Genomic DNA, 14949 nt, shown 5'->3' on the forward strand with positions numbered 1-14949 from the left:
GCAGGGACGTTAAATGATGTGACTTGGAGAGAAAAACTAGCAACCAAAGTAAGAATAATTCTGAGTCCGAGGTAGACCCTTCCATTCTGGAGAGAATGATGGCAATCATTTGAAAAGAAGATATCAATTTTCTGGTATTTATTGAAATAATGTTTCACTATTTTGCTGGAAATTTGCTCTGACAAAACTTCATCAGCGTATCCATTGCTTTCAAAGGTCTTTAATTTGAGACATGGTTATTTTGTTTTTGTTTTTCACTTCTGGAGTCTGCATATGAATTTGGTTGCTCTTTTTGCCATTTGTAAGAGTTTGGGCAGTCTCAAACAGATGTGAACAGGTGCACACTAAATGGCCTAAAATTCTCTACAAGCTGGTAGAAATTTCTTGGCTGATTCTCTGGAACTGATGCAAGAAATTAAGAGTACAAGGTGCCTCTGCATCTGGCAAGGAAGTGTTCATTGTTGACAATAGATGATTAAAGTGGAAAAGTATTTAATTCCCTAGTAGAAACAGCTATCACTTTGATGCACACATGGTAAAGAATCCATACACATCAACCTGGGACTGCAACAAGCCCCGAACATTCCAACAACGCATCACAATATGTTTCACTCCAATATTAGTAACTTTGTTAAATATTAAGAATTTTGTACACACAATTACAAATCATCAACCAAAGAAATTGCAAAAATACAGAAGCAGTTTATTTGATTCAATTGATTGTAAAATATTTCAGAGAAAATTAAATATTCCAGACACTTAGATTATGAACATGTGCAACACAATCTGATAAGCAATTTTAAGCTATTAATTTAAACTTATATTAACATATAATTATTTATATTTTTGTTGATGAGATTAAGAATCATAATGTGCGACTGCTTCAACAATCGGCCACACCCATAATTGATTGAGAGGTGGTTTGTGAAAGTAACTCCTTCTTGTCACAGCAATATATCCTCTCCCTTGTCAAACAGTTCAGAGCTTTTATAATGAGAATTTGCCTACGTCTGTTATTTGTTTCTCTGCATTAAAATATTGGGGTGGATGGACAACTAGCAGTTAAACATTTATTTAAGATTTGTAGAGATTGATTTCAAATTAGTTCCTGGGTGCTCTATCTATGCTTTATAATTTTCAAAAGAATTGTGGCAGGAGTTCTATGGAGCTGCCAGAAAATACTTATACAATAGATGTTAAAATGTCCATTTTACAACAAAAAAATTAGATCAACTTAAGTGGTTAAATATTTTATATTAAATGATCACATTACAAAGATACAATAAAGTGTCTAAGTCTCATGCAGCTTCCTCAAGACATTTCTGATCACCCAGCGCAATGCCACTTGTTAATCCACTCAAGCTCACCATGAGAAAGTACTATGAGAACTGACTCACATTAGTGCAAGTTGAGCAACCTATCAGAATATTGAACTCAGCTCCATAAATGTCATATCAAAAGTCTTATTTAGTGCACCTTGCAAATATTTCAATTTGCAATATCTTCAGAACTGGAAATGTTCAGCTTCATCCCACAGAACATAAACTTGACAACAACAAACCGTAATTTGATTTCACCTTTAAATAATCGAAAATTGCCAGTTTAGTGCAGTGAAGCTAAGGAAAACAATTAAATAAAATGGTTTGCATCATATTTGCCTTTTTCAAATCCTGATCGCATCAACTTCTAGTGCCTATTACACAAATTGAGCAACACGTTACATGAAGTGGAAGCTTTATCAAAACAAATGTTCAGTTAATCAAATTTGTTTCATTTTCTTTAGGCTGCTCGCACTAGAATTAAAATGCTCCAAAAGTGATTCTTATTTCAGTTGACGAAGTGGAATTATGTTGGATTTAACGAAAAATACAAATCAGTTCATTTTCAAATACACAGTTTTACAAAAATCAAATCACCAAGTCTTGTGCTTTTAAAATCTATTTCTCAAACAAGACTTTGTTCCAAGTATCAACGTATCTTTATTGTAATTGTCCCAAACATTGGACTAGTAGATTTCTTACACATTAATCATGATGCTCAATCAGAATATAACATATTAAGACATACGAATGGAGAATTTACAAAAAATGTAAATTCACGATCAATTTTAATAAATCCAGTATTTTAATTTGAAAAGTTAAGCTGCTGCAAATTTGCTTTCATAAATCTAATTGGAACAAAATTAAGAAATACACAAAAACAGGATCACCTTCAATAATCCATTTACACGTTTCTAGTGTTATGTTAAAAAAAACATTCTTGTGTTGCAATTGAAATACACATCTGAGGTGCTCAACACATCAAAACCGGAGATCTAAATTATTTGAAAAAAATCAGTCAAGCTTGTATGCTATTATTAGCCCAATGTTTTTTGAACTTCCATGTTAATTTCCCCAGTGAGCTACACAGATGGGTGTGTTCTGTCGTTTTCTACCGCTGTTTGGTCCAGCTGACGAGCAAAATTGATAAAGACCTATTGAACAAAAATAAATTTATTATAAATCAGAGAGATATTCAACTATTTTTGCCATATAATTAACAGTGCACATGGAACAAACAAACAATGGATGATGAACTTAATAGCATTTTCGAAAAATCTCCTTGAAATCAATATGAAATGCTACTGTATAATTTTATTAGTTTCTGCAACTTTAAGAACTCTGGACTGGATTATATGCTTCTCTTCTGGCAGGTTTGTATGTGGGGTGCATGTAAAAGCCATCAGGCGGACCCATCCACCCCTATATACCAATGCAATTTTACCAGTGACGGTGCCAGGTTGGACAGCCTACCCACGGTAGGTCAAGGCACTTAAGTGAGAAATTAATGCCCAAATACAGGTCTCATTCTGCTGCTGAAGGAATTTAACCAGCAACGGGAGAGGTCTACACCAAGTTTCCAGCACGGCAGATTTCTCTGTACGAGCTGTTGGCAGGCAGGGCGGTCCATCCTTAACAAGCCCCCTGTAATTCAACGCGCTAGGGAAACTAACTGGATTTACACGCTTTTCACCTGGTGTTAAACAGTGAGGGAGAGTAAAATGCAACAGAGTAAAGAGGAGAAGGACAAGCGATAGTGATATTTGAGAAACCATCCCACACTTCTTACCATCAAGATGAAAACCCTGCCACAGTTTTGAATTAATTCATTTCCAATTAATGGCCACTTAAAGGCCTCATTCTGCCCTTTACATTATTGTACCTGGGGCAGGGGAAGGCCCATGCCATGGGTGAAGGCTGGCAGCTTTAACTGTGTTTGCTGGTGTTGGTGCTGTGTTTGTGGGTCCACTGTACCCATTGGAGGCACCTCTCCACTCCCCCCCCCCCCTTGCCCACCAAGGTAATCCTTTCCTTTTAGTGTCTCATCTTGGTGCTCAAACCCAGTCCCCTACCCCCCTCACCTGGGTCTGCCAGTCTGGCCCAGCAATGTGCCATAAAGGTTCCTCTTTGTCAGGACAGCCTGCACTGCCAGCAGCAGCCACTACTCCAATCTGGAGCTGCAGGGATGACAGAACTGTTGACCATCTGATTGGCCAGCAGTTCTCTCAGGCAGCACTTCTTCCTGAGATAGGAATAGGAGTCCCGTGTTAAACGCTGCTCCAATGTTAAATTGCTGAGGGGCAGCTGTCACTATGGTGGGCAGGCTCGCCACCGACATGTTAGCCCAGCGGTCGGGGACCACAGTGTCCGGTAAAATACAGCCAGATATCTGTGATATTAGTATTCTTTTCAACATTATAACCAAGAAATGAAACCCAGCTCGCCCAGTCAACAGGACAGAAAATCACAGCCTGCACGCGAGAGAGTACATTCAGAAAACCTATCCTTTTGGATTCAATAGTTATATTTTGGCTTTCAAATGAGTTCCCAGCATTTTATCTACAGTCATCACCATGTCACTTGATCTAAACAGTCCCAATTAAAATCCACACTGATCTGACAGCAAGGGTACGCCATGTCATGAGGTCAAGGTGTCAAGGTAAGCACAGCAATATACCTTGGGATCAAAGGACCAGTCCATAAGTTGAACAAAAAGAATGAGCAATGACTAACATCATAACAAATGCAAAAGGAAAAAGGGTTCACCTTGCTCTGGTGTTTTGTGAATGCCGTACGACTGGCATTATAGTGGCTTGCATTAATAATGAACAAATATTAGCAGTTCTGAGGAAATAATATTAGAGCTGGTAGCAGTTGGCCTTTTTTGTCTGCATATTACATGTTTGTACCATACCTGGTCTAGAGTAGCTTGGCTAATGGAATAGTGCTTGATATTGAGTTCCTCTTTATTGTTCTCAAGAAATTGGAACATCCTTGCTAAATCTCCTTTGTTTTGTGGCACCTCATACTCCAGAGAATATTGATGTTGTTCCTGGGATAAAAGAATGCAATGAAAGTGAATTACATAGATTACAATCTTACATTACAATTTTGTATTGAATGGAGTTGCAGATTGCAAATTTAATCCTTTATTCTCCAAGAGTGAAAGCTCTTGGCCCTCCCATTAATCACCGCAGGTTCAATTTAAAAACGCTATGTCTTCTTTTCCCTTTGTGTAAGAGATCTTAAATTAGAAATATCTCCAGGACAAGATTCTTTTGATTTTCTGTTGTAAACAAACAGGTGAGAAAATCGTAGATAAATCTTTCCAAAGTTTCTAAAGTTCTCTAGATTTGGGAATTGTGTGTACAGCCATTAAAACTGCAATTGTCACTCCATTATTTAAGAAGGGTTACAGGGGGTAACTTTAATAGCAAATATTAGGAAATCTCTGGAATCTATCGGAAGAAAAGAAAGGTCTGCAGGCAGAGTGGTCCCAAATTGGGAAAGAAATCTTATCAGGCCAACTTTAGGACACATTTCAGTCTCCACATGATTCTGCTTTGAGGCAGGTTTGGTTACTCGTATGACCCTGAGGCTAAGTGGTGCGGGAGCACTAGAGTTGCTAATTAAGACATTTGACAGAACAATCAAGTGCACTCTTCTGATGTCATCTGGATTTCGAGGAATCTTTCGTGACAGGAGGTCGACTGTGAACAGTGGCAGGCTCCCCTCAGCAGGCAGAAACTCAACTGAATGGGGAAGGCGCTGGCTAATTAATGGCTATTACGACATCAGTGCCCATACTGTGGGAGGCTGGCAGTTCTTCAATCACTCCAGTGCCACCTGGAGTGGTGGCCATTACTGGTACAGCAGCAGACCCCCAACCAGATATCTGTAATGGTGGCCTGAGAAAAAGGTGATGTGGAGATGCCGGCATTGGACTGGGGTGAGCACAGTAAGAAGTCTTCCAACACCAGGTTAAAGTCCAACAGGTTTGTTTCGATGTTACTAGCTTTCAGAGCGCAGTGATTCAAAACAAACCTGTTGGACTTTAATGTGGTGTTGTAAGGCTTCTTACTAAGAAAAAGATGAGTGAGGAGGATCTCCGGTGAATGAGATAGGGTTTGTGGGGTGAGGAGGGCTGATGTGATTGGGGGTGTGAGGGGGGGGGGGGGGGGGTGGCTTTTTCACCGTGTCTGGCCCTTACTGCTGGTGGTGCAAGGAGCACAATGCATGTCATCAGGAGGACCTCCCTAGCCCCTGGTGGCCTGTCCATGTGGTGTGGGCAACCTCCACTGTTGGTAGAATACATGTGGTGGCGTGATGAGGCTCTTAGGTGGCCATTAAGTTCCAACTATCATCCTCAACTGGGCTAAGGGCAGGAAGGACAGCCTCAATCTTTTTCAACCCTGACTTAACTGGGGAAAGTTGTAAAGGTGATGGGCTCTCTACCCTGTGCCTTTCCACTTAATTATAGAGTACCCATGGTCATCCAGCCTACTCCTGGGCAGGGGGGGGGATTAAATTCCACCAATTGAGTGGCCCCAGACCATGGTCCATCTTCTTTTATAATGCCTGTTGTTTCAGGACTGAATAAGGAAGATGTTGGCTCCACATTTGTTAACCAAATTTGGTATCCTAGCATTGTATCAGCCTGTTGACATTAATGATATCATGATTCTGCATATTCAATACCTTGCGGCGCATGCAGAGGATACGCTGTGTGCATCACTGGAGTTCAGTTCTGCACAGGCCACATGGGAAGGGAATTTTACATCTGATTACTTTAAATCCGTGCTATTCTTATGCAACTTTCTAAATATGCTTTCCGACGGTACATGTTTTTTATTTTACATAAAATACCTTCAAGATTGTGCCTGGGAAGTGTGTCTCCAGCAGGTTTGTGAGCTGTGCTGAGCCAGCTGATTTTCGGCTGAGGCCTACTTTAACTGAATAAACCTCACCAAACCTAATCAATAAAGAAAATGATAGTTTATGATAAGCTGATGGTGAAATTTATAATTTCAAAATCTTCATTTGTACATAATTATTACAGTACCAGTAAAGTTTAAAATCCTAAGAAAAGTCCTTTAAAACTTAGACCCTTTCCCTGGATCATTGGCACTTTACACTGAAACAAAAACACATTCCCTCACCAATAGTTCTGACAGCAATTTTCAACACCATTCCTTGGTGAATTCCTTTGTATATGGCAAATAAGCAAATCAGCGTAAAGCCCCATCTCAGAATGTCCTTGAGTGTTAACAAACCATGAGTAGTGAGCAGAGGCATTCTGAGGTGAGGTGTGGGTGCACCGAGCTCTTTTCTGTCTGAATCAACTTGACTAATTGATCAAAATCAGTTGGGTGCAAAGAATGCCACCTGGTCTTGATGAACTGGTTAAAAGTGATATAATGCCTCAAGTTTTTTTTAATTGAAATGTTCAAAGTTATACCAGCAGCTTTGCTTATCCTTTACAAACATGCCATCGGCAGCTGAAGGTGCAAGGAAGGTAGCCTGCAGTTTTGACAAAGACAAAGTGTGACATTCTTCTGACTGAATGTGGCCATTGTAGTTTTACCAATTGGCAGGAACATTGGTTCTAGTTTACACTGACCCATAAAAGCTTAAATGGAAACATACAATAAAGAAGTTAAAGTGGAGCATGTGCTGAAGAATAACAACCTATATTAAAATAATACTTTACAGTTATAAAACATTTCAAGGTGCTTCACAAAAGTGTTATAAAATAAAATGTCAGAAAAGGAGCTATTTGTTCAGATGACCAAAATCTTAGTGAAAGAAGAAGGTTTTCAGGAAAGCCTGAAAGTTGAAGACCGAGGTAGGGAGGGATTTCCAGAGCTTATGGTCTGGGAAGATGTGGCCACCAATGTTGGAGCAAATTAAATCTGGGATGCTCTTATTGACATCCTTCCATCTACAAGAGATGGTGGGTGTGCAGCAAACAATCTACTTAGGTGTGGTGCCTTCATTTGTGGTACCTTTGCTGATGGCTGTAAAGGTCAATCCTTGAGGGGAAGGTTGTGCCACAAGTGCCACATCTAAAGCTGCCAAGTGACATTTTGGTTTTCCTTTTCGGTGTCGGCCACTGGTTGTCATGGTTCTGCACACCAGTCCACAGGAGGTATCTCCATTCCCTTCCTTCATCAGCCCTGACACCCAGCTGCAACGATCAATGTTTAGGTCTTCACTTCATGCTGAAAGCATCCTTGTATCTAAGCTTTGAGGAACCCACTGGTTGTCTGGCTCCAGCTACCTTACAATGCTGCAGGTCCTTGGATAAGCCACGTTCAGGCAGCTGAAGAGGACGGCAGTGATGAGTGCACAACCAGAAAACCCGCATGAGGCCACATCTGCACAGCCACGCGTGGGTTTCCTCCGGGTGCTCCGGTTTCCTCCCACAAGTCCCGAAAGACGTGCTGTTGGTAATTTGGACATTCTGAATTCGCCCTCTGTGTTCCCGAACAGGCACCAGAATGTGGTGACTGGGGGCTTTTCACAGTAACTTCATTGCAGTGTTAATGTAAGCCTACTTGTGACAATAAAGATTAATTAAATTATCTTCAATCCTGCAAACATGCCCAATCCACCAAAACCTCTGTTTAATTAGTGCCAACAGACTTGGGATCTCTGCTTTTGAGAGGGCTGTGATTTTGTCCCAACAGGATTTACCCACAATGTGCCAAAGATAGTGAAGACTGAAATTATTGATCTTTCTTTCCTAGCAGCTGTAAGCCATCCATGTTCCACTGCCATACAGCAAGTTGTTGAAAACATAGGTGTTAGAAACCATCAGCTTGGCATGAGGGTCAGCCTGATATTGTTTCATGCACATTTTGTGAGATGGCCCAAGTTCCCTATATATGTTTTGAACTCTGCATCAAGATTAGATTGTTTGACAGTGTGGACCTAAAGTAGTTGAATTTGTTAGCCACTGGCAGTGGGGTGCTATTTAATGTTATCAGGGCTGGAGCTGCAGCCCCTTGTCCCATACTATGGTTTTTTTGCTGCTTACAATCAATGAGAATAAGTTACAGACTTGAGAGAAAGAGCCCATGAGTTTATGTAGTCGATTGGCACTGTAGCGTCAACATGGAGGCATCTCTGATCAGGACATGATGTGTTTTTGTCTTCGCTTTCAGTCTTGACAGATTGTTGAGTTTGCCATCTCACCTAATGTGCAAGAAAATTGCTTCCATATCTAAATGGAAGGTAAGGTTAAGAGCACAAAGAAAAAGATAGCAAACAGAGTGGGAGTTAGGACACAGTCCTCTTTCACTCCATTCTTCAATTTGAAGCTGTTAGAGGTTCAGCTATCAAACTGTATGGTGCAGTGCATGTTGTCATGGAAGGAGTGAATGAGACGGAGGAGATTTGGTAGATGTCCAATTTTGCCCAAAGCCTTGGAGAGTTGTGGTCTGCTGATAATGTTGAATGTCTTAGCAAGAGCGATGAAAATAAGGTAAAGAGGGATACCCTGCTCCCTACACTTCTCTTCTAGCAGTTATATGGAGAAGATCATGTCCAAAGTAGATCAGCCAGCACAGAAACCACACTATTCTTCTGGGTACACTCGGTTTGCAAGTCAATGGAGTATTTTAAATATGCATCAAGTAAAGGCCTTCCAGTGATGCTAAGGAGTGAGATGTCCCTGTATTTGTTGCAGTCTCCTCTGCTGTCTCTGTTTTTGTACAGTGTGATGATTTTGCTATCATGCATCTCCTGTGGAATGGAACCTACCTTGCAACAGAGAAGGAGAAGGTCATGAAGGTGTGGCAATAGATGGGACTTCCTGTACTTGAGCATTTCAGCCAGAATTTCATATTAGCTGCTGTTTGCAGTCATGATGAGAGTTCTTCATCTAGCTCATCATTGACAGGAGGTTGCAGGAGAGCATCAAGCGCAGACTGGGAAATGTCCAAATCACAGGAGTATAAGCCACAGTCGTGTTAGCCCAGCTTCACATCGGTTTATTTCTGTCAGTGAGCAGCACGGTTCAATTCCCGTAACAGCCTCCCCGAACAGGCGCAGGAATGTGGTGACTAGGGGCTTTTCACAGTAACTTCATTGAAGCCTACTTGTGACAATAAGCGATTTTCATTTAATTTCATTCATTTCACCATCTGCTGATTTCAGCTAACTCTGATGGTGGGACCAGGCACACTCTTGATCCCTTCTACTTAGCTGTAGATATTTCTGTTGTTACAAGCAGTTTGGATTTCTTGACATAAGTTGATCCAGTGTTTGAATAGTATCTCCATGTCTCTTGCATGCCTGTTTAGCCTACTTTCATGCAATGTTCTAGCTATTGGGTTTATGTTCCATATTATGCATTCTTTGTTTATTGCATCAATGACACTTACCATCTCAGCTGAATGGGCTGCTCAACAGGCCAGAATTAGATGAGCATAGATGCCTAGGAAGGTCATAGGACTGAAGGAGAGTACAGGGATAGGAAACAAAGATGAGAGTTCTAAGATAAAGACCATTATTTGGCCAGGAGCCAGTATAGATTCACAAGTATAGGGGAGATAAGTGAACAGAGTTTAGTGTGTGTTCAAATTTGGGCAGCAGAGCTTTTGTATGACTTCAAGTTTATGGATGTTGGGAGACGAGTCAGGAGTGCATTTGAACATACAAGTCTAAAAATACAAATAAATGAGGAATAAAATGGCGTGATACAGCTGAAAGAAGTTCAACATTGGTGGATTCCTACCGGCTGTAAAACGTACCTGTTTTTTATGTGCTTGGGAGAGCCAATACATTTTAATTTCCCATTTACCATAATGGCAAGTCTTGTACACAAGGCTTCACATTCCTCCATACTGAAGCAGGATAAAAAGAAAATAGGATTAGCATGAACAAAAGTCAATACAAGCAACAAAATGAATGGAGACTTCTGGTGGCGATTTGTACCTAGTGTGTAAACTATACCTTTATTTGAGCTAAGCATTTTAGAAAATCTACAAAAGATGACACTACAATAGTGTTAACAAATAATTGAAAGACAATAGGATTTAGCATCTGTTACATCAAGAAGTTCCACATCCATTAAGTACCTCACAGACCAATATTATCACCATAATTAGCCCAGAGGGAATGTTCAAATCAGTGATGGTTCACTGCTCAAACAATTAGTGCATTTTGACTCAACCAGAAATCTCTCAGATTTATAAAATTCTTGGGCATCAGGACCAATTCTGGACCCTGAGGCCACTCATGTCAGTTATACTCTGGCACAATCTTACAGTCTCGAGGTTTGCTGTTCACTGCGCCAGTGGATGAGATTTGGAGATGGGAGGGCTAATCAGGAGGTGGGATGTGAGGGCAGCCAGCAGACTTCACTGGCTGCAGTGGGGATGCAACTAAAGTTAATAAAGCACAAGAGAGCTGTCAGGCATTTTTAATCCTCAGTTCTCACTCTCAGTGGCAATAGGCTGGGTGAGAGAGTACTGCAATGACAGGCTTCTGATTACCCTTGAATGCAGCCTTCTTGTTTTTATTTGATACTTTGCAGATCTCATGTGAAGTTCCAAGCCGCTGTGACCTGTTGTGCACTCGTATCCTGGGAGCTGACAATATGCACACAGTGGGGGTCCCAGTTGCCTCCAGGTAAAATGGAATGGCAGGGAAAACGTCACCTCAATTGACTCATGAGTTGCCACTGGGAACCTGCCTGCAGGAAAAGCACATGGAGGCAGGAAGACATCCAGGAGCCCCTCTGACCCGGCGTGTCCAGAATTTCCCCGCGTACCCCCATCTCTGTTAGCCTCCACCATGGAGTTGAGAAAATTCCAGTTACAGTTCATTAGCCATTGGCCTTAGTACAGTTTAGCCATAACAATATACAGTTAACATATTCCAAGTTAAATTTCATAGTATTAAATAATATGAAGATATGTTAGCTTGATATGTTTTTTTAGCCAATCTATTAAAAAAATAGCAATTCGTGTCACCAAAATATCCAACTTGAAAGAAAAATGAAAGGAAGAAATAATATGGTTAGCAATGTGATTAATGCTTGCAGCGTTTATGAAATCAGCTACTATTTATTACAAGTAAATAAGGAAATTAAGATACAAGTAAAAAGGACTTGACAAAGTTTGTGCTGCATGGCACAATGTCTGTTACAACACAAATTTGCTGTAATGGCGAATGATCATTTGGTGTTGTGCTACATGGCAGTGGATGGACAGGATTCTCTAGTCCCCCAGCCGCTTGTTTCTTGGTGACGCACCATTTGCTGGCGACGGAATTCTCTCTTCCCTTTGAACAAGGCGTGTCATGATATTCAGATAAGCATCATGGTGCAAACAGACAGACACATTGATGGACAGATCAACGGACCAATCAATACACACACAACATCACAGCCAATCACAAGCAAGAGCATACACACTATAAAACGGGGAACACAACACTTCCCGCTCATTCCAGCAGGAGACAGCTCAGGGCACAGAGCTCACAGCAAGCCACTCAGACATTCACCATGTGCTGAGTGCTTCTCCAAGATAGTGTTAGGGCTAGGTCCACAGGTTAGAGGGTAATGAACGAACCACAGTAATCAGTTTACAGATGTTGTTATTGTTAGTAATAAAACTGAGTTGTACCATCCGCAACAGTGTTGGTTCGTCTATGTAGCAGAGCACCCAACACGACATGGTACCAGGATTGGAACCCAGTAACTGTGAGACCTACCTACGCATCTTAAGGAATCTGCCATCCTACGCTATGGACACCATCAGCCCGCCGCAGCCGTTCCAAATCGCTGGAAACCTCGGCGTCAACTGGAAGCTGTTTAAACGGCGCTTCCAGTTCTTCCCAGAAGCCACAGAAAGGGAGAATGCTTCGGACACCAGGAAAATTGCCCTCCTCCTCTCCACGGCAGGGCAACACGCCTTCCACATCTACAACTCCCTGGTGTTCGCGGAAGGTGAGGACAAGACGAAGTACAAGACGGTCCTTTTCAAACTCGAGCAACACTTCAGCGTTGAGGTAAATGAGAGTTTCGAGAGGTACCTCTTCCAGCAGCGCCTGCAGGGTAAGGATGAGCCTTTTCAATCTTTCCTGACACATCTCCGTATCCTCGTGCAGTCCTGCGGTTACGAGGCCACCTCCGATTCCACGATTCGGGACCAGATTGTTTTTGGGGTCACCTCAGGCACCCTACGCCAACAGCTCCTCAAAATTAAAAGCCTCACCCTAGCCACCGCCATCGAAGCCTGCGTCCTCCATGAAAACGCGACCAGCCACTACTCCCAATTCCAGGCGGCCGAATCGGCACAGCAGGGGTCCTACACGGCCGAATCGGCAAGGCAGGGGTCCTACGAGGCCGAGCAGGTCCAGGCGTTCGAGTTCCTCCCGATCCGTGGCCCGGACGAGGGCGGCCATTTCGCTCGCTTTCCGCGGCCTCCCGTGCTCGTACGCACCAAAAGAGACGTCACGCAGAGGGACGTGATGCGCCGGCGCGCTCTACGCAGGACCGAACTGCGCATGCGCGATGGCGCAATGAACGTCATGACGTCACGACGTTCGGCAACTGTGGATCTGCACATTTAAAGCGGCAATGTCCAGCAAAGAACCGACAATGCCTCCGCTGTGGCAAGATGGGCCACTACGCTGCCTGCTGTCGAGCAGCTCAACCTGCCAATGCTCCCCAATTCTGACAGCCTCGCAGGGACTTGCGGACCATTCAGCCTCCGTACTCAGAGTCATACCCGGACGATATACAAATCGGTGATACAGACGACCGGGAAACCTTCCGTGTTGCGGTCATTGACAGGAACCGGATGTCTCCAAGCAGGACCCACCAGCCGATGCCAGTGAACAGTGTCAATCCGGGTGATGAATGGTATGCCACCCTAACGGTCAATCGATCACCAATAACATTCCGTTTGGACACTGGTGCCTCCGCCAACCTAATAGCATGGTCAGCCTTCTACGCCTTGAAGGTCAGACCATCAATTCGGCCATCCCCTTGTAGGATGCTACAACGGAAACGTTATCCCGGCCATGGGATCCTGCCAGCTCCAGGTGACACACAATACATACACGGCCACACTCTCCTTCGAGATAGTTGGATCATCGAAGGACTCCCTGCTAGGCGCACAGGCATGCAAGGTTCTCAATCTCGTTCAGCGGGTACACGCTCTGTCTCCAGAAGGCACATCAGACTTCCCGGATGTGGAATTTAGGGCACAACTCCACTCGCTCCTCGCCCACAACCAGGAGGCATTTGAGGGCATGGGCACACTGCCCTATACCTACAGAATACGGCTCAAACTGGATGCCACCCTGGTCATTCACGCACCTCGCAGGGTCCCAGCACCACTCAAAGACCGCCTCAAGCAGCAGCTGCAGGATCTCCAGGACCAAGCGGTGCTATCCTGGGTCACGGAGCCCACGCCATGGGTCAGCTCCATGGTGTGCGTTAAGAAGCCCTCTGGCGAACTCCGGATCTGCATCGACCCGAAAGACCTGAACAACAACATCATGAGGGAACACTACCCCATACCCAAACGGGAAGAGATCACGAGCGAAATGGCCCGGGCTAAAATTTTCACAAAGCTTGATGCCTCGAAGGGTTTTTGGCAGATCCAACTGGATCAGTCCATCAGGAAGCTTTGCACCTTCAACACTCCTTTCGGCAGGTTCTGCTATAACAGAATGCTGTTTGGCATCATCTCGGCATCCGAGGTATTTCACAGAATCATGGAACAGATGACAGAGGGCATCGAAGGGGTGCGCGTCTATGTTGACGACGTCATCATCTGGTCCACCACACCACAGGAGCACATCAGTCGTCACCAGCATGTCTTTGCGTGGATACAGAAACACGGCCTGCGCCTCAACCGAGCCAAGTGTTCTTTCGGCCAAACTAGCTAAAGTTTCTGGGGGACCACATATCCCGGTCAGGAGTGCGTCCGGATGCAGACAAGGTGAGTGCCATTACAGCCATGCCGCAGCCGGCAGACAAGAAAGCAGTGCTACGCTTTCTAGGCATGGTCAACTTCCTGGGGAAGTTCATTCCCAACCTTGCCCCCCACACAACGGCTCTTCGTCACCTAGTAAAGAAGTCCACTGAGTTCCAGTGGCTGCCCGCACAGCAGAAGGAATGGGAGGAACTCAAAACGAAGCTCACCACAGCCCCTGTATTGGCGTTCTTCGACACCTCTCGTAATACGAAGATCTCGACTGATGCCAGCCAGTCCGGCCTTGGGGCGGTACTCCTGCAACGGGATGACACTGCATCATGGGCCCCGGTCGCCTATGCCTCGCGGGCTATGACCCCCACAGAACAGCGCTATGCGCAGATCGAGAAGGAGTGCCTGGGTTTGTTAACCGGCATAGACAAGTTCCATGACTACGTGTGTGGTCTCCCCCAGTTCACTGTGGAAACCGACCATCGCCCCCTGGTCAGCATCATGCATAAGGACCTGAACAAGATGACCCCTCGCCTCCAGCGCATCCTACACAAGCTCCGGAGGTACGACTTCCAACTGGTCTACACCCCGGGAAAGGACCTCATCAGAGCAGATGCCCTATCCAGAGCAGTGAGCACGCTGCCTGACTCGGAGGGGTTCGTCTGTCAGGTCGAAGCACAGGT

At 43.9% G+C, this 14949-nt stretch overlaps 1 protein-coding gene across 1 annotated transcript in view; it reads right to left on the reverse strand.

Moving 5' to 3' along the window:
* Positions 1–682: 682 nt before the first annotated feature.
* The window catches only part of LOC140425056 (ATP-binding cassette sub-family A member 13-like), a 505398-nt gene continuing 491131 nt past the window's right edge, over positions 683–14949 (reverse strand). The window contains exons 58-61 of the mRNA XM_072508872.1: positions 10076–10168; positions 6186–6291; positions 4234–4371; positions 683–2473 (exon numbers count right to left, since the gene is read on the reverse strand). Coding sequence (XP_072364973.1) covers positions 2402–2473; positions 4234–4371; positions 6186–6291; positions 10076–10168 — 409 coding nt within the window. The 3' untranslated portion in view covers positions 683–2401. The remainder of the gene's footprint in view (positions 2474–4233; positions 4372–6185; positions 6292–10075; positions 10169–14949) is intronic.

This window comes from Scyliorhinus torazame, chromosome 6, assembly GCF_047496885.1.
Source record: "Scyliorhinus torazame isolate Kashiwa2021f chromosome 6, sScyTor2.1, whole genome shotgun sequence".
Classification (NCBI taxonomy): domain Eukaryota; kingdom Metazoa; phylum Chordata; class Chondrichthyes; order Carcharhiniformes; family Scyliorhinidae; genus Scyliorhinus; species Scyliorhinus torazame.